Source organism: Cuculus canorus, chromosome 5, assembly GCF_017976375.1.
Source record: "Cuculus canorus isolate bCucCan1 chromosome 5, bCucCan1.pri, whole genome shotgun sequence".
Classification (NCBI taxonomy): domain Eukaryota; kingdom Metazoa; phylum Chordata; class Aves; order Cuculiformes; family Cuculidae; genus Cuculus; species Cuculus canorus.
The window spans coordinates 16,337,987-16,350,024 of NC_071405.1; the positions used below are offsets into that span (position 1 = coordinate 16,337,987).

Consider the following 12,038-nt stretch of genomic DNA (forward strand, 5'->3'; position numbering starts at 1 on the left):
ACAGCTTTCCACCTGCTCGGGGTTGTTGTGATCCAAGTGCAGGACCTGGCACTTGGCCTTGTGGAACCTCATCCTGTTTGCCTTGGCCCCTGGATCCAGCCCAGAAACCACCTGTGTCCTGGGCTGCATCCAGAGCAGTGGGACCAGCAGGGAGGGAGGGGATTCTGCCTCTCTGCTCCACTCTGTGAGACCCACCTGGAGCCCTGTGTCCAGTTCTGGAGTCCTCAGCACAGGGAGGACATGGAGCTGTTGGAAGGGGTCCAGAGGAGGCCACGGAGATGATCTGAGGGCTGGAGCATCTCCTGTCCGAGTCCAGGCTGGGAGAGTTGGGGTTGTTCAGCCTGGAGAGGAGAAGGCTTTGGGGAGACCTTAGAGCAGCTTCCAGGACTGAAAGGGGCTCCAGGAAAGATGGGGAGGGGCTCTTGATCAGGGAGTGCAGGGACAGGACCAGGGGAAGGGTTTGGAGCTGAAATAGGGGAGATGGAAATGAGATCTTGGGGAGAAATGTTTTGCTGTGAGGGTGGGGAGGCCCTGGCCCAGGTTGCCCAGAGCAGTGGTGGCTGCCCCATCCCTGGAGGTGTTGAAGGCCAGGTTGGATGGGTCTTGGAGCCCCTGATCCAGTGGGAGGTGGAACTGGATCGCTTTGAAGTCCCTTCCAACCCAACCCCTTCCCTGGTCCTGTCCTGGAGCACGGATGCTGAGGCTGCTGGTTCCTCACACCCAGCCCCACCTCCTGGCTGTGCGGGGCAGAGCCCAGCCTGTGGCGATGCTGTTTCCGCAGGGACGAGATGTTTCGTTCCTAATGGCCTTTGATGGATCATTCTTCCAGGAACTCACTGCTGAGAGCTTCTTCCTTTCTATTTTTTCTCCTTTTGCCACTCCTGTAAACACAGCTTTGGGCGGGGGAGGGGGCGCTGCCAGTGTGTGTGGGGGACACTCACACTTCTGGGGGTGTTTAGGGCACTCTTGATCCCCTGGCACCTCGCTCTTCTCTTCTCCCTTTCCTGTCAGCTCGGCCATGGTGTGGGCTAGGGTCTCAGCGGCTTCCCTGGTGGGGCTGTGCTGCTCTTGACCTGTGAATGGAATGGGGGGGGGCCATGCTGAGCAGCTCCCCCCTGCCCCGCACTGCTGGGGTGCTCTCCTCTCCGCGCTGGGGGCTGTGCTCATGGGTGGGGTGGGGTAGGGGGATCATAAGGGGGGCTGAACCCATGGATGGGGCAGTTATAGGGTGGCTTTAGGGGTGTGGGGTGGGCTACATCCATGTGTGGGTGTTTTGAGGGGGGGGCACGGGGGAGTTGAGCCCATGGATGAGGGGCTTTAGGAGGGGACAGGGGTCTGAACCCATGGGTTGGGTGGTTTGGGGCGGCACAAGGGAGTGGAACCCATGGATGGGGTGGTTCTGGGGGGTACGGGGGAGTTGTAACCATGGATGGGGTGGTTATGGGGTGGCTTTAGGGGCATTGGGGGGGTTACATCCATGTGTGGGGTGGTTTTGGGGGACTGAACCCACAGATGGGGTGGTTTTGGGGGTCATGGAGGGGCTGAACCCATGGATGGGGTGGTTTGGGGGGTCGGGGGAGCTACATTCATGTATGGAGTGGTTTTGGGGTGGCTGAACTCATGGATGGGGTAGTTTGGGTGGCTTTAAGGGCATGGGGTTCCCTACATCCATGTGTGGGGTGGTTTTGGGCGGGGCATGGGGTTCCCTACATCCATGTGTGGGGTGGTTTTGGGCGGGGCATGGGGGTTTGAACCCCTTGGATGGGGTGATTTGGGGGATCATGGGGGGGCTGTACCCACAGCTGTTGTGGTTTTGGGGGGGTCTGCGTCTGCAGATGAGATGGTTGGGGGGGACATGGAGGGGCTGAACCCCTGGATGGGGTGGTTTGGGGGGTTATATCTCCTCCCATCTGTGTCCCTCAGCCACCACCGAGGTTGGGGACCCCTGGAGGGAGTCCTCTCGGTGGGGTGGGGGGGTCCCCTTGTTGGGGTGTCCCCCCCCCCCGCTCCGTGGTCTGGGCGGTGCCCAGGGATGCTGCAGCCTCTGACATCAGCAGTGCTGAAGCCAATTGGAACCCGAAGTGTGTGTGTGTGTGGGACACGCACACACGGTTCCCGGTGGGTTCTGGGGCTGCTCGGGGGGCAGGGGGTGGGGGGTGGTCCTGCTGCCCCCCCACCTCCATGCAGGGCATGGGGACCCTCCGCCTGGGCAGCCGCGCGGTGATGTACACGGCCGAGACCCTGCCCAAGGGCAAGAACCGGGTGATGGGGGTGAGTCTGGGGGGGAGGGAGGTGGGAAAGGGGGGGCATCCCTGGGGCCACCCTCCTTTGTCTCATATTTTGGGGTCTCTACCCTATTCTTGGGGGTTTCTGCCCCCTATTTGGGGGTTTCTCCCCCATACCTGGCGGTTTCTGTCCCCTATTTTAGGGTCTCTGCCCCAGTCTTGAGGATTTCTGCCCCTTATTGGTGGTTTCTGCCCCATTCTTGTGGGTCTGTGTCCCTTGTTTTGATGTTTCTGCCCCATACTTGGAGGTTTCTGCCCCTCTGCTCACCCGTTTGATGATGCTGTGGTCCAGAAGGAGCTTGGGGAGCAGGGCATCCCCATCCCCAGGGAGGTGGGGGTGGTTGGATTTGCCCCAGTCTCACCTTACTGCATCCCTCTAGACCATCCAGATCATGACCGGCTTCATGCACATCGGGTTCGGGATCGTCCTGACGACGCTCACCAATGTCTACACCTCTGTCTTCATCATTGGCGAGATCCCTTTCCTGGGCGGCGTGTCCGTGCGTAGCGTGGGGCCAGGGGAGGCGGGCCCACCAGGGAAAGGATGTCCATGGAGAAGGATGCCCACTGGGGACAGGAGGCCCACCAGGAAGGGATGCCTGTGGAGAGGGATGTCCACTAGGGAAGGGGTGCCCATGGAGAAGGATGCCCACCAGGGAAGGGGTGCCCAAGGTGAAGGATGCCCACCAGGGAGGGGATGCGCACTGAGGTCCCAGGGCTCCAGGAACTGGGGATGGGGTTTCTTAGTTCAATAGATGTGAAACTTGAGGTGTAACGATGTCCAAGGAGGGGTCACCATGCCCCAGCGAGCTGTGGGGCTGTGCCCGTGGGCAGTTTGTTAATGCTGCGTGGGTGTTTGGTGACCATGGGTTTGGGGGGCTCAGGGTGACCAAGGTGGTGGCTGACTGTCCCCTCTCTCCCGGCGCAGTTCATCATCTCCGGCTGCCTCTCCATCGGGGCGGAGAAGAGCCCTACGGAGTGTGCGGTGAGCGTCCTGGGGAATCCCCACCACTGCTCTATTGGCTGGAGGAAGGGGATGGGTGGGAGCTGCTCAACCTTGGGTGAAACCTATTGGTACAAAGCCACCTTAGAAGCTTGTACCAGGGTTACTTCTGGTTATGAGGTGCTACTTGCAGCTGATACCCTAAGTGGTGATCCCTGTGGATTTTGGGGTGTGACACCTGCCTCAAAGCTGTCCCCAAAGCCTCTCCATGCCCACAGGTGAAGGGCAGCCAAACCATGAATGTCATCAGCGCCATCTTTGCTCTGCTGGGCATCGTTGCCTTCATCGTAGACCTCAACCTGAATGGGCTGTACCGCTCCAACTTCAACCACGACAGCTATCTCGTCCTGGTAAGCTGCGGGCGTTTCCCCTCCTCCACCCCTTCCCCTGTGACCCCTTCGCCAGCAGTTGCTGTTCCTCCCCCTTGGATGTTCTCGAGGCCCTTCCTTGAGGGAGGCTTTGCCCAGCTCCTCTGCTGGGTCCAGCCCCGTCATCATTGAGGAGCAGTGCGCTCATGACTGGTGACAACCCAACGGCACAGCTGTCTGCTGGCGCGGTGCCTGACCTATTTTAGATTGATACCTTGGGAGATGACTCAAGCACTGGAAGCTCCCGTGTCTCTCCAAGCTTTAAAAGCCACAAGGTTGGAAAGCTCTGACCAAGACCTTGGTGCTCATGGAGGGAGGCTGCAGTGCTTGGATTTGGTGGGAGATGGAGGGTGGTGAGGTGGGATCAACCCTGTGGTGCTGAGCTCCTGGGCGCTGCTTGATGGGTCTTTCCTCATCCTGGAGCTCGCAGGGAACGGGATTTCCATCGTGCTGCTTATCTTCACCATCCTGGAGTTCTGCATCGCCGTGGCCACTGCTAATTTCTGGTGCCGGGCCACCCGCCTCAGCTCCAACGAGGTAGGACAAGGGTGGTGAAGGGTGAAGGAAAGGAGTTGGGGTGGTGTGACTGGACCCCCATCACTGTCTCCCACCTTGTTCTCCTCCAGTCCATGCTGATTGTCCCCAGCACCACGCGGGTGGACTTGACGGTGCCACCGGCTGAGCTGCCCCAGCCACCCAGCTACGCCGAGGTGATCTACACCCCCAAAGAGCAGCCCAGCTAGGAGCATCCGACCCCTGCCTGCATGCCAGACCTTCTCCCACCACTGCTGGTGCCTCCCCAACCCTGGGAAAGCATGCCACCCCAATCCCTGGGGAGCACCTTCACCTCGCTGTACCAGCCGCTGCTCCAAGCATGGGTGTGGGCGCAGGAGAGGTCAGAGACCCCCCAGACCCTGTGGGACAGAGGGTGATGGGGGCCACCTTGAGCCCTGGACCTCTCCGAAGCAGCAGTTCTTTGGCTTTCTTTGCAGCTGGTGGCCCCTGAATCCTAGGAAGATGCTGGAACCAAGGACATCGGTGTAGGGTCCTGTCTCCACACTCTGGAATCCGTCCCCAGCCAGGTCCCTGCCACCGCGCTGCAGGTTGGGATGTGCTGGTACCCTCTCCTGAAAGCCAGCCAGCACACCCAAATTGTCCTTTCCTTACCTGTCTCCTGCCCTAGATCTCAAAGAGGGGCTCGGCACTTGCTGGCTGCTTTGGAGAAGGGGCTTCTTCTGGGGGTGGAGGGGAGCATCTTGGGGCTTTGTGAGGTGTTCCTGTCTGTAAATACCCAGTTGGTTGCTGGGGTTTGTTGTTATTTGGGTTCAGGACCTCCGGAAGGTCTGGTGGCCATGTAGCAGGTAGCTTATAGAGACCACGACGGGTTGCCAGACCATCTACCTCTGCTCGTACCCTGTTGGCTTGATTTTATCTTTGAAATAAATGCTCTGGCCAGGCTTGTGTCTCCTCATTTTGGGCATTTCTCATGGTGGGACCTGAAGCGCTTCCTCTCAGAGCTGCAATACACCAAGCAAGGGGCTCATCCTGTCCAGGTTCAGGGGTCTCCTGTGCCCCTCACCTTCCTCCTCCCAGGACTGAAAGGGGCTTCAAGAAAGCTGAGGAGGGGCTCCTGATCAGGGAGTGCAGGGACAGGAGGAGGGGAAGGGTATGGAGCTGAAAGAGGGGACATTGACATGAGATCTTAGGGAGAAATGTTTTGCTGTGAGGGTGGGGAGACCCCACAGGTTGCCCAGAGCAGTGGTGGCTGCCCCACCCCTGGAGGTGTTGAAGGCCAGGTTGGATGGGGCTTGGAGCCCCTGATCCAGTGGGCGGTCTCCCTGCCAACACTGAAGGGGGTAGAACTGCATGGCTTTGAGGTCCCTTCCAACCCAACCTATGCCACGATTGTATGATCTAGTCCTACTGGAGATGGTGAGACTCACGGTCCTCCCCAGCACCTGCTCCCCACAAAGGAATCTGCCCTCCTAGATCCCCGCTGTTATTACACAGCAGCACAGGTCGCTATATTTAGCGCTGCCAGAGCAGCCGGTCAGCCAGCAGTGGTGGTGGTGACAGCAGCATCTCTGGGTTCCTCCGTGAGCTGAGGAGCTGCCCTGGGGCTGGGGCTGCTCTTTGGGGTGACACGGGGACACCAGTGACATGTGCTCTCTGTTCCCATAGGGCTGGGTGATCCTGTGTGATGGGAATGGAGCCGAGGGACCTGGTGAGAGTTCCCAAACCTCAACTGTGCTGGAGTCCCTCAAAAATCACTCATTTGGGGGCAGGGATTGAGACCAAAAGGCTCTTGACCCATTTTTAACCAGCAGAGAGCTTTGTTGGCTCCTGATGACCTTGTTAGTGACTTCCATCCTTAAGGACCCTGCAGCAGTGGGGTTGCTTGAGAACCTGAGGAGGAGCGAGGGTGGGGATGAGCGTGGAAACAGGTTATGTAAGGAACAGCTGAGGTCATGGAGAGCTTGGGATGGAGGTGAGGAGGGAGAGTCCGATGCTGATTGAGCAGACTGGGGAGCTGTTGGTGCCCTACAAAGAGGAGATCTCCATCCACCCTTGCTCCCACTGCCTGGGGACAGTGTCTGACCCCCAACTTCTCCTCCAGCCCCAGAGTAGGGTCAGAGAGCACCTGTTAGAAGCAAGTCTTTAGTTTTGGGTTGAGGGAGATGTTTTCTTGCTTGCTTCCCTCCCCCCCCACACACCCCCAGTGCTGCTCCCAGTGCTCAGCCAAAGCCTCATGGATTATTCACTCACGCTCAGTTATTTCTGTTCCTGGCTCTGAAAAAATAATGAGCTGGGTTGGTAGGAGAAACCCCAGGGACTGGAGGAGCGGGGATGAACAGGCTGGCTCTGCTCACCCAGTGTCCAACTCCAGCTTCTAACCTGTGGCTCTAGAGCCTCCTGTATCTCCTCGCCCAGGACAGCTGTCCCACCACAAAGCTCTGCTGTCCACCCAACCAAGTTGGGTCACTCTACCTTTGCCAGTTCTCCTCCTTGGTGGTGTTGGGTTTGGTTTTTGCAGAGCATCCCACTGCCCCGTCCCGAGGTACTGCTGGACTGGGGTCAAGGTGGCACTTCAGCAGAACACCCCATCCTGCGAAATCAAGCGTCAGCGTGGTGATAACTCAGAGCTCCTTGGAGGTCCTGGTCCTTGGTTGAGACAATTCCAAGCACAAACCCGGGCTGGGTGGAGAATGGATTGGAGCAGCTCTGAGGAGAAGGACTTGGGGTGCTGGGCAAAGGAGCAAAAAAGGGTCAACCTGCAGGGAGGAGCAGACAGGATGGGGAACCCAAAATTGCCCAGTGGGGTGTTCCATCCCATACATGTCATGCTTGGGATAAAACTGAGACATCATGAAAGTCAAGCTCTCTTCTTAGACATCAGGAGAAACTTCTTCACTGAAAGGGTTCTCAAGCCCTGGTGGAGGCTGCCCAGGGCAATGATGGATGGAGTCACCATCCCTGGAGGGGTTTGAAAGGTGGGCAGATGAGGTGCTTAGAGACATGGTTTAGTAGTGGACAGGGACGGTTGGACTTGATCTCAAAGGTCTTTTTCAACCTAGGGATTCTATGATTCTTTCATGGCTGGTGTCCAACATGGGCATCGTCTGTCCTTCTGTCCCCTGATTCATGCGTTCCAGACTCCAAGTCCTGAGCCCAGCTTTTGTCTGGTGCCGAGTCCAACCCAGGACGTTTCTCCATGTCTGCAGCGCAGCAGCAGTGGTGATGTACTCATCGAGGGGTTCGATTTCCTATACCCGTGTATATTTTATTAATAATATTTTCCTTTTTATTATTATTGCTTTGTTAAAGCTCTTTGAGTTTTAGGTTCCAGCCCACAAGTCCCTCTCTCATTTCCCTCATTTCATGAACAATGGAGACAGTGAGATTGAGGGCACCCTCAGCAAGTTTGCTGATGACGCCAAGGTGAGTGGTGCGGTTGTCACACCAGAAGGACAAAATGTCATCCAGAGCAACCTGGACAAGGTGGAGAAGTGGGGCTGCGTGAACCTCATGAGGTTCAACAAGGCCAAGAGCAAGATCCTGCACCTGAGTTGGGGCCATCTGCATTTTCAATACAGGATGGGGGACAATGAGATCAGCCCTGAGGAGGACTTGGGGTACTAGAGGAGGAGAAGCTCAGCAGGAGCCAGAAACATACGCTCCCAGCCCAGAAACCACACGTGTCCTGGGCTGCATTCAGAGCAGGGGGACCAGCAGGGAGGGAGGGGATTCTGCCCCTCTGCTCCACTCTGTGAGACCCACCTGGAGCCCTGTGTCCAGTTCTGGAGTCCTCAGCACAGGGAGGACATGGAGCTGTTGGAGCGAGTGCAGAGGAGGCCATGGAGATGATCCAAGGGCTGGAGCAGCTCCTGTCTAAGGCCAGGCTGGGAGAGTTGGGGTTGTTCAGCCTGGAGAAGAGAAGGCTTTGGGGAGACCTTAGAGCAGCTTCCAGGACTGAAAGGGGCTCCAGGAAAGATGGGGAGGCGCTCTAGATCAGGTAGTGCAGGGACAGGATGAAGGAAAGGGTTTGGAGCTGGAAGAGGGGAGGTTGAGATGAGATCTTATAGAGAAATGCTTTGCTGTGAGGGTAGGGAGGCCCTGTCCCAGGCTGCCCAGAGCAGTGGTGGCTGCCCCATCCCTGGAGGTGTTGAAGGCCAGGTTGGATGGGGCTTGGAGCCCCTGATCCCGTGGGAGGTGTCCCTGCCCATGGCAGGGGGTGGAACTGGATGGGCTTTGAGGTCCCTTCCAACCCAACCCATTCCATGATTCCCTTTCCCTGTGTGTGTAGGAGCCGGGATCCCAACCACTCGCGTTTAGCTGCCGACCAAGCCAGGAGTGCGCTTGAACCGCGGCAGCCGGGAAACATGGCACAGACAAACACCAGCTGCTTTTTTTTTTTTGTTTAATAACTCCTAAAACCTGTCCCAGCAAACATTGCTTTATTGTTCTGGCACCAGGATCCCATCAGCCCTGTGAGAACTAGAAACACTTGGAGGCAAAGTACAACCGTTGACTTGTTGGTATTTTTATGGGGATATAAAGTCTTGCACAGGAAGCAGCGACTTTGTGGGAAGCATTTCTCCATTACAATCTATTTTCTTTGGAAAAAAATCAGGGCTTTTGGGGTTGGAAAAAGGGCTTTTGGGTCCACCAGGCTTGTAAACATCTGCGCTGGTGGGAGGGGATGCTGGGACTCTTGAGGAACCTCCACCAGGCTGAACACCCAACCAGGCAGTCCCCATCCATGCTGGGACATCCCAAGGGAAACTGAGGGTTGGAAGGGGGATTCCCCATGGAAGCAGGATTCACGAGCTGCCAGACTGAGATTTTTCCACTCTTCCAACCGTGCCGAAAGCCTCGCTCATGGTGCAGATGTCGCACCTATCACCAACAAGTGTGTGCAACTCCTGGTGATTTAAAAGGAAGAATAAGCATCAAAGGGAAGATTTCCAGCTGTCAGGAGAGCAAACCTGAAAAAGAATGTGTTGATACGTCAGCAAAGCCAGAACTTCTGGCAAATAAAAGGCTGGAATGGGCCACCACCCACGTTTGCCATTTCCCTGCATCTGCTCAGCCTGGAGCTTAAGAGCTTCACCTCTTCTGGCATCCAAAAGAAATCATAATATCCCAGCTTGGGTTCCTGCCACCCCCAGCTGGACCTGGCTTGAGTTGAAAGGGGAAAAGCTCTTTCTCCACGGATACCTTGCTTGGAAAAGGGGGTTTTGCTCAGCCTCTTGGGCTGGTGCAGTTGTGGCTGTTTCTGCCCAAGAGGCTGATACTTCAGGAATGCTTTAGGAATGCGAAAAGGCGGCTTTTGGAAGGAAATCCACCCTAGCAAGCGGTTTCAGTTGGGAAGACAAGCTGTAGCTTGTGCTGGAGGCCATCCCACTTGTTTAAAGGCTAAAGAAGGGATCCTAGCATTTCCACGGCGGCTAAAGCGTCACTGACCCCACGGGTGCTGCTGGGGCTGGAACGGGATCCCAGCCAGCCCTGGAGTCGTTAGCAGCGGGTGTTGAGAGGTGCAATCCCTGCGGAGAGACATGCTGATGAGTGACCAGGCTAAGAGGCAGCAGGAGGGTGATGAAAAGGAGGAATCTCATCCGTCTCCGTGTTTTTCCTGGAAAGCCATGCCGCCAGTTGCAGCCCTTTACAAGGCCAAGCGTCTGTGCCCCAGCCAAGGCTTAGGAAAGTCATGGATGACATCAAGCTGCGAGGAAGCATTGATCTGCTTGAGGGTAGGGAGGCTTTGCAGAGGAATTGGACAGTCTGGATCCAGGGGCCAAGGCTCTGCAGAGGGATCTGGATGGGCTGGATCCAGGGGCCAAGGCTCTGCAGAGGGATCTAGATGGGCTAGAGCCATGGGTTGAGGTTCTGCAGAGGGACCTGGGCAGGCTGGATCCATGGGCCAAGGCTCTACAGAGAGATCTGGATGGGCTGGATCCAGGGGCCAAGGCAAACAGGATGAGGTTCCACAAGGCCAAGTGCTGGTTCCTGTGCTTGGGTCACAACAACCCCAAACAGCTCCAGGCTTGGGGAAGAGCAGCTGGAAAACTGCCTAGAGGAGAAGGACATGGAGGTGCTGGACAACAGCGGCTGAACATGGGCTAGCAGTGGCCCAGGTGGCCAAGAAGGTCACCAGCATCCTGGCTTGGATCAGCCCTGGTGTGGCAAGCAGGAGCAGGGAAGGGATCGTCCCACTGCACTCGGTGCTAGTGAGGCTGCACCTCAAATGTGGGTTCAGTTTGGGGCCCCTCACTCCAAGAAGGCCATTGAGGGGCTGGAGTATGTCTGGAAAAGGGAATGGAGCTGGGGAAGGGGCTGGAGAACAGGGGTCATGAGAGGTGGCTGAGGGACCTGGGGGTTTGGTCTGGAGCAGAGAAGGCTGAGGGGAGACCTCATCACCCTCTGCTGCTCCTGGAAAGGAGGTTCTAGTGAGGTGGGTGCTGGGCTTTTCTCCTAAGTGACAGATGATAGGATGAGAGTAAACGGCTTCAAGTTGTGCCAGGGCAGGTTCAGGTTGGACACCAGGAACAATTTCTTCACCGAAAGGGTTCTTGGGCACTGGCAGAGGCTGCCCAGGGAGGTGGTGGAGTCTCCATCCCTGGAGGGGTTTAAAAGACAGGTAGATGAGGTGCTCAGGGATCTGGTTTAGTAGTGGACAGGGACGGCTGGACTCCATGATCTCAAAGGTCTTCGCCACCCAAGTGATTCTACGGAAGGACACCACCAGGAGCTCTTCCCTGGCATACAGTGGCTGCGAGCGCCTGACGCTGTCAGCAGCAGCTTTTCTCCGCCTGATGTCTTCCACAATGGGATAGGGGATGCAGACGGGATGTCAGCTGTTCCAGCTGTCAGCTGTTCCAGCTTCTGTCTGAGGCTGGTTTGGTGGGAGATCCCTCCAGCTATGGGCAAATCTGTTGCTGTGCCAAAATATCCTCCCACTCCCTGGCACGTGGGAGGAGGGGGAGGATACGGCCTGGCCGTGTTTCAGCTCATTATTAAATGGACAAGGAGTTTGGGAAGCGACCTGGGTGCAAGAACCCAAAACAGGACAAAGGAGAGCTGAGACCTTGCAGCCCCAGCACCGTACTCTTTCCTCTGCAGCTCCGCCTGCTTCCAGGTTCGCGGCAATTGTCCCACTCAGCCGCTGCTCCATTTTCTGCTTTCCAGCACAGCAGGGATGCCAATAAAGCCTTCAGAGAAGTTCCTGGAGAAATATCGGATCTGCAGGGATGTGTGGCCAGACAGCTTTGCTCCAATGTCTCTGCAAACTCAAGAGACAAGGAGGTGGCCACGCCGCTGGTCCTTCTGCTCTCCCAGGAGCCACCAAGATTTGGCCGCTCTCCTGTGTCCAGGTTTGGGAACAGCTATCCTTCGGTTCTCCACAAGGATGGGGAGGCTGTTGCTGCTCACTCCTGGCTGGAGATCACGCCTCAACCACTGGCCCCAGTGCTGGGAGCCTCTGGGAGCTCTGGAAGTGCTGGTGCCTCAAAATCAAGTGTCTCAGCTCCCTCTAGGGTGAAAGGAAATGAAAAGCTCTTCCACCTGCTCCTAAGATCCTCAGCTGGAATGGGGCTGTGGAGGGTCCCCAGGCGCTGTGGTGAGGGGCTTGGGCAGGGACAGGGGTGTCGGGGTCCCTAGTGTTGATGTCCATGGCCAGAGCCAGCCCCAACTGGTACCCAAATATTCCAGTTCCACCAGGAAATAGTCTGGGAGGTGGTGAGACATTCGCAGCCTCCAAGGAGAGGAAAAGGGCAGGTTCCAGAGCTATGTCCACCAGCCCGGTGCTCTCTCACCCGCTCTATGAGCCAGCTCCCATGTCTGGTCCCATGGATGGAGGTCCAGTCAAACCTCATCCCTGTTGTC

The 12,038-nt window shown here is 57.0% G+C and overlaps 1 protein-coding gene across 3 annotated transcripts; it reads left to right on the plus strand.

Annotated features, from left to right (window-relative positions):
• The first annotated feature begins 2,124 nt into the window (after positions 1–2,124).
• Positions 2,125–5,094, plus strand: LOC128852427 (membrane-spanning 4-domains subfamily A member 12-like). Of its 3 annotated transcripts, none has more exons than XR_008450264.1 (7): positions 2,125–2,271; positions 2,666–2,785; positions 3,214–3,270; positions 3,507–3,638; positions 4,080–4,193; positions 4,283–4,551; positions 4,649–5,092. XR_008450264.1 is itself a non-coding variant. In XM_054069173.1 (7 exons), exons 1-7 carry the CDS (start codon positions 2,182–2,184, stop codon positions 4,667–4,669), a joined length of 618 nt encoding a protein of 205 aa, XP_053925148.1. In that variant the 5' UTR covers positions 2,125–2,181; the 3' UTR covers positions 4,670–5,093. The 3 variants fall into 3 exon arrangements, 2 of the variants coding, with proteins under 2 accessions (XP_053925148.1, XP_053925149.1); XM_054069173.1 differs by having other exon boundaries at positions 4,283–4,366; positions 4,649–5,093; XM_054069174.1 differs by lacking the exon at positions 4,283–4,551 and having other exon boundaries at positions 4,649–5,094.
• The last annotated feature ends 6,944 nt before the right edge of the window (positions 5,095–12,038 follow it).

What these genes read in the sequence shown, in the direction of transcription:
- LOC128852427 (XM_054069173.1), top strand. Translation starts at nt 2,182, where the DNA reads ATGCAGGGCATGGGGACCCTCCGCCTGGGCAGCCGCGCGGTGATGTAC. An exon ending in CTTTCCTGGGCGGCGTGTCC is followed by an intron (nt 2,786 to 3,213) that starts GTGCGTAGCGTG and finishes CTCCCGGCGCAG; the next exon opens with TTCATCATCTCCGGCTGCCT. An exon ending in AGAGCCCTACGGAGTGTGCG is followed by an intron (nt 3,271 to 3,506) that starts GTGAGCGTCCTG and finishes CCATGCCCACAG; the next exon opens with GTGAAGGGCAGCCAAACCAT.